The sequence below is a fragment of the Apis dorsata genome, unplaced genomic scaffold (genome assembly GCF_000469605.1).
Source record: "Apis dorsata unplaced genomic scaffold, Apis dorsata 1.3 scaffold_964, whole genome shotgun sequence".
Classification (NCBI taxonomy): domain Eukaryota; kingdom Metazoa; phylum Arthropoda; class Insecta; order Hymenoptera; family Apidae; genus Apis; species Apis dorsata.
This window is the reverse complement of record NW_006264071.1, coordinates 97,390-101,677: the sequence shown is the minus strand read 5'-3', so window position 1 is coordinate 101,677 and position 4,288 is coordinate 97,390. Positions and strand designations below refer to the sequence as shown.

Here is a 4,288-nt window from a genome sequence, read left to right as displayed (position 1 = left end):
GGGGGCGGATCGTTTAATTGGTCGAAACGATCCGCGCGGTCGAAATTAGTTCCGCGACTTTCGTTTCCTATTCCGCCGCAACTTTCCGCCCGATTCCTTGTGTGCTGCTGGATGGTGGAAACGGAAGGACGACGGTGGAACGACAACTGTAATAAAAGGGACAACTGTAACAGAATGGTAGGGGAGGTAAGGGGATTAATCGGGGCGGTCGAGCGATATATCGGAGGGGGGTGCGGAAAAATGAAGCCTTTCGATATCCCCCTCCCGTAGAATCCGTAGAGAATTTTAAAAGCTCGTTACAGCAAACTGCAACTTATTCGAAAGTTACGGTACAGAGAAGAGGTTAGCAAGAAATATCGAGAATATCGGCCCCCAACTACTTTAATTGGAATTCTTTCCCCTCTCTCTTTTCGAGAAAAGTTAAACTATACACGCGTTATTCCTGGATCGCCGTTAATAGATGTCCTTCTTCCTTTTCCTCTCTCTTCCTTCTTTTTTTTTCTCATTTTCGAAAATCTTTCTTTGGATCGAACGCACCTCCCCTCTTCGAAGGGATATTTCGTCAAGAGAGCATTTCTCGGAGGAGGGGGAGAAAATTTAACGAACGANGAGGAGAGAGAGAGAGAGAGAGAGAGAGAGAGAGAGAGAGAGAGAGAGGTTTTTGTGTCCCCAATTCAATTTGCCGGCGCCGGATAAGGAGTTCCCCGGAATTTATCCCCGCCTTAAAAATCCTCTCGATATGAATCGAGCAACCGTCGAACGTAGCGCGACGCCTCTTTCTTCGCCCGGTTTCTTTTCTGCCACCTGTTCCCCCTCCCTCTACCATTCCTCCCTATTCAGGGATTTCTATTTCCACCGGACTACTCATCAAACCTTTCGATTCCAATGTGCATCGATTCGTTCGATCCCGTCCGGGCCGAGTCGCGCGACTTTTCGCGTGCAAGGAAGATTACGAGAGGAGTGCTCGTGCTCCCCTTTTCACACCGTCCGTGTGTATCCGTTTAAAATGGAATATTCGAGTATTCCGGCGATTATACCGCTCAGTAAATACGCCAATTCTCTCGAAGATGGGTTGAACCCGATTGAAACTTCAAATTCAAAATACTTAATATAAATCGTACATAAAATGGCCAAATTTTATATTAAATTTCGAGCGAATATCGTTCGATATATCGTTCGGTTCGACTTCAAGAGACGAATCATAACTAACTTTGTAAAAAAATAAATTTCGAATCAAAGATTCGAATCCTCACAGTTACGAAATATAACGAAGCTCGTGTGAATAATCTCGATGGATTAAAGCATTCTAGGAGCAAAGTTTAATTTTTTACAGCGGTTCGATAATTGGCGACGCGAACTGGAATGGGGCGGAAACGATGAAGATGATGGAGAAGGAATCGGACTTACCGGGATGGCGACGCAATCTTCGATCTCGGTGAGTGGCTCCTCCGAGCAAAAGGTGCCGTCGGTGAGGAAGGGTGGCCGAGGGGGTGGCGGTAACCGGAACTCGGGGGGTGGCCCGGGGCACTCGGGGCACTCCGTGCTCTCCAGCGTTTCCAGCTCCTCCATCCTCCACCTCAGCGTGCTGAAAACCACACGGAAAATCAACGCTCGATTAATCTTATTGACAGAACTATTAATCGGCACGCGGGGAAGAGAGAGAGAGAGAGAATCTTTATCTCTTCCCTTAACGCACCACCTCGTAATCTATTCTCCCCCTTCCTTCTTCTTCCATCGCACGCGAGAAACTCGCTTCCAACTCGCGTGGCGGTTCTTCCATTTCTTCCCCCCTCCCTCTTTTTTTCGGCCGAATCGTTCGAGCCGAACCAACGTGGCGTTCCTCTCCCCTTTCCTCCCTCTCGAACCCTCGAAACCGAATTACTCCCTTTCCAACTCCCGCCGCTGAAAACGCCGCAAAACGCGAGGCACGGGAAAACAATCTACGCCGGAAATCTCGTTACTTGGGCGGTGGAGCCGCGATCGTACGCGAGCCTTGAACAATTCTTCCACGGAGAGCAAAGCAAAAGGGAAGAGAAACCACGGAAAGGAAAGGAAAGGGGGAGGTCATGGAGGATAAACTCGTTAGCAAAACGAGGATACCGTCGAGGGAAAACAGGCAGCGCACGAACTACGCAAGGAGGAGTTAAAAAAGAAAAAAGAGAAATACCCCGGTTGACCGAGAAAGTTGGCGGCCAGGGGTTAAATTGATAACGGGTCAGCATCCCCTCTCCCTCTTCACGACGGCCAGAGAGTGGATTTTTCGCCGGCTAATTAAGAGATACGCGTCTGGCTGGCCCGTATCTCTTAATGGCTGGTGACCAGAGAATAGTTGCGAGGGACGGGGAAACGGAGGNATTATAATTCTGAACGCGCGGCATTTTGTTTTCCTTTTTTTTTTCCTTCTTTTCTTACGCATCGTGCACGTGTGCACCAGCGCGTACGCGCAGTTTATTGGGAAGATGGGTATCTCGTTAGCATAGGAAGTAGCTTCGGGTCAAGTCGTTCCGCTCGCCGCCGACCGATTGTGGAACAACGGGTCTCCATCTCTAGTCGGTATGCTAATACACGGACTTAATTACACTCTCATAATGAATCAGTCACGCCAACGGTTCGTCTGCTTCCCCGCCATCCCCTTCTCCATCCGCTTGCACACACGATTGTATTCCCTTGATTAATTGTTTCGGCCTCTCCGCAACCTATGACGTCCCAATCCTGTGGAGGATGCGTGTGTATCATCGGGACGGAACAGATCCTTCGATACGACGCCGAATCTATTCGTCATACGAAGCGCCATTTCGATGATCGATCTCCAACGCTCGCGTTTCCAATTTCTTTAATCGATATCGATCGAAGATATCGGGACGATGAGAGATAGGACTAACTCCGTGGGTGGTGTTTCGATATTCGATAAGCCAGTTGCACGAGTAGTCTTGTATATATATATATATATGTATATTTTTTAAATACGTCGGTTAAAACGACGAGGTTTCGTGTTTCCTATGTATAATGGGACCAGTGTTCTCGTTCGAGTGGACACCGGTTTCCGCGTATACTCCACGCTCCGCGTGGAACATCTGCGCGTTCGAGGAACACTTGCCTGCTGCTAACCCTTTCGAGATGACGAGGGAAAAGAAGAAGAAGAACAAGAAGAAGAAGAAGAAGAAGGAAAAAGGCAAAGAAGACTGCTCCATTAGATGGCTGCGAAAGGAAACTAACCTATTAACTTCCCTTCTTCGTCATACTGCGAGTTTCGAGCGTAGAACAAATCGTTTACCTCGATTCGACACCGGCCTAGGAAAACTTCGCCGATCCTTTCTCAAACAAACTCTCTCTCTCTCTCTCTCTTTCTCTTTCGATTCGGATCTGTACGAAAGCAAAGTTTCAGGGGGAGGGATGGAAACAATCCGCGATTCGACAAAGTCTCTCTCTCTCTCTCGTTGACATTCGTTCTCGAGTAACTTTTTGCTGAAAAGGATAATGCCCCCTCGTTCGAGAGGCGAAAAGTTCGAATTCGGAATCGGTGAAAAAGAGAAGAGTAGCACGGAGGGAAAGGAGGAGTAAGTAAGCGGAATCGTTATTTTCGCGCGTGGTGGAGTCGAGAAAGGGTGTAAAGGGGTGTATATATGTAGATCGGGAAAAGGGGAAGCGGAGCGAGCATAGGCGGATGAAGTCGAAGAAGGGAAGGTGGAAAGGGGCACACACGTCCGCGCACAGTTTAATAAACGCAGCGTTCCTTTCGTTCCGTTTCTTGCCCGATATTCCCCGACTCGAACGGCGATGTTCTTCTCCTTCCTTTCCCCCCCTCGACCCAACCCAACCCAACCGAACACCCTACCACCACGAAAAGACTCTCCGCTTCTCTCCTCCATCCACCCAAACCTCGCCCTCGCCTCTCCCCTCATTCATATGCAGAGCAGAATGCGGACGAGCAGCCAAGCTCGAACGCCGCGAACCGCTCATCTCGTTTTCTGGCTCCGTTCCGAAGCCGCCCGCCAAATCTCTAGTTCGCGTGATTTTTATTTAATTCTCCCCCGATACAATGCTCCAAACATTTCTCCCCCTCCTCGCGAGGATACAGATCGCATTTCCTCCTCGAATCGGCGACAACTTCGGATGCCGAAAATCCGATTACGATACGCGTTGCGATTTCGAACATTTTTAGAGCCGAGTAATTTTAGACTACGCGTCTCCACGGAGGATGAGATTGCAGGGTCGAGATCGACGAGAAACCCCTCCTCTTACCGCGATTTGCCGAGAAACCGAAAAAACGCGCCGCATTGAAAGCCCC

The 4,288-nt window shown here is 49.1% G+C and overlaps 1 protein-coding gene across 1 annotated transcript in view; it reads right to left on the bottom strand.

The window, feature by feature from the left end:
• Positions 1 to 1,780, bottom strand: part of LOC102673225 — a 54,909-nt gene extending 53,129 nt beyond the window's left edge. The window contains 2 exon segments of the mRNA XM_031514298.1: positions 1,408 to 1,585; positions 1,761 to 1,780. Of these exon segments, the coding sequence (XP_031370158.1) occupies positions 1,408 to 1,585; positions 1,761 to 1,780 (198 nt within the window).
• Positions 1,781 to 4,288: the final 2,508 nt, after the last annotated feature.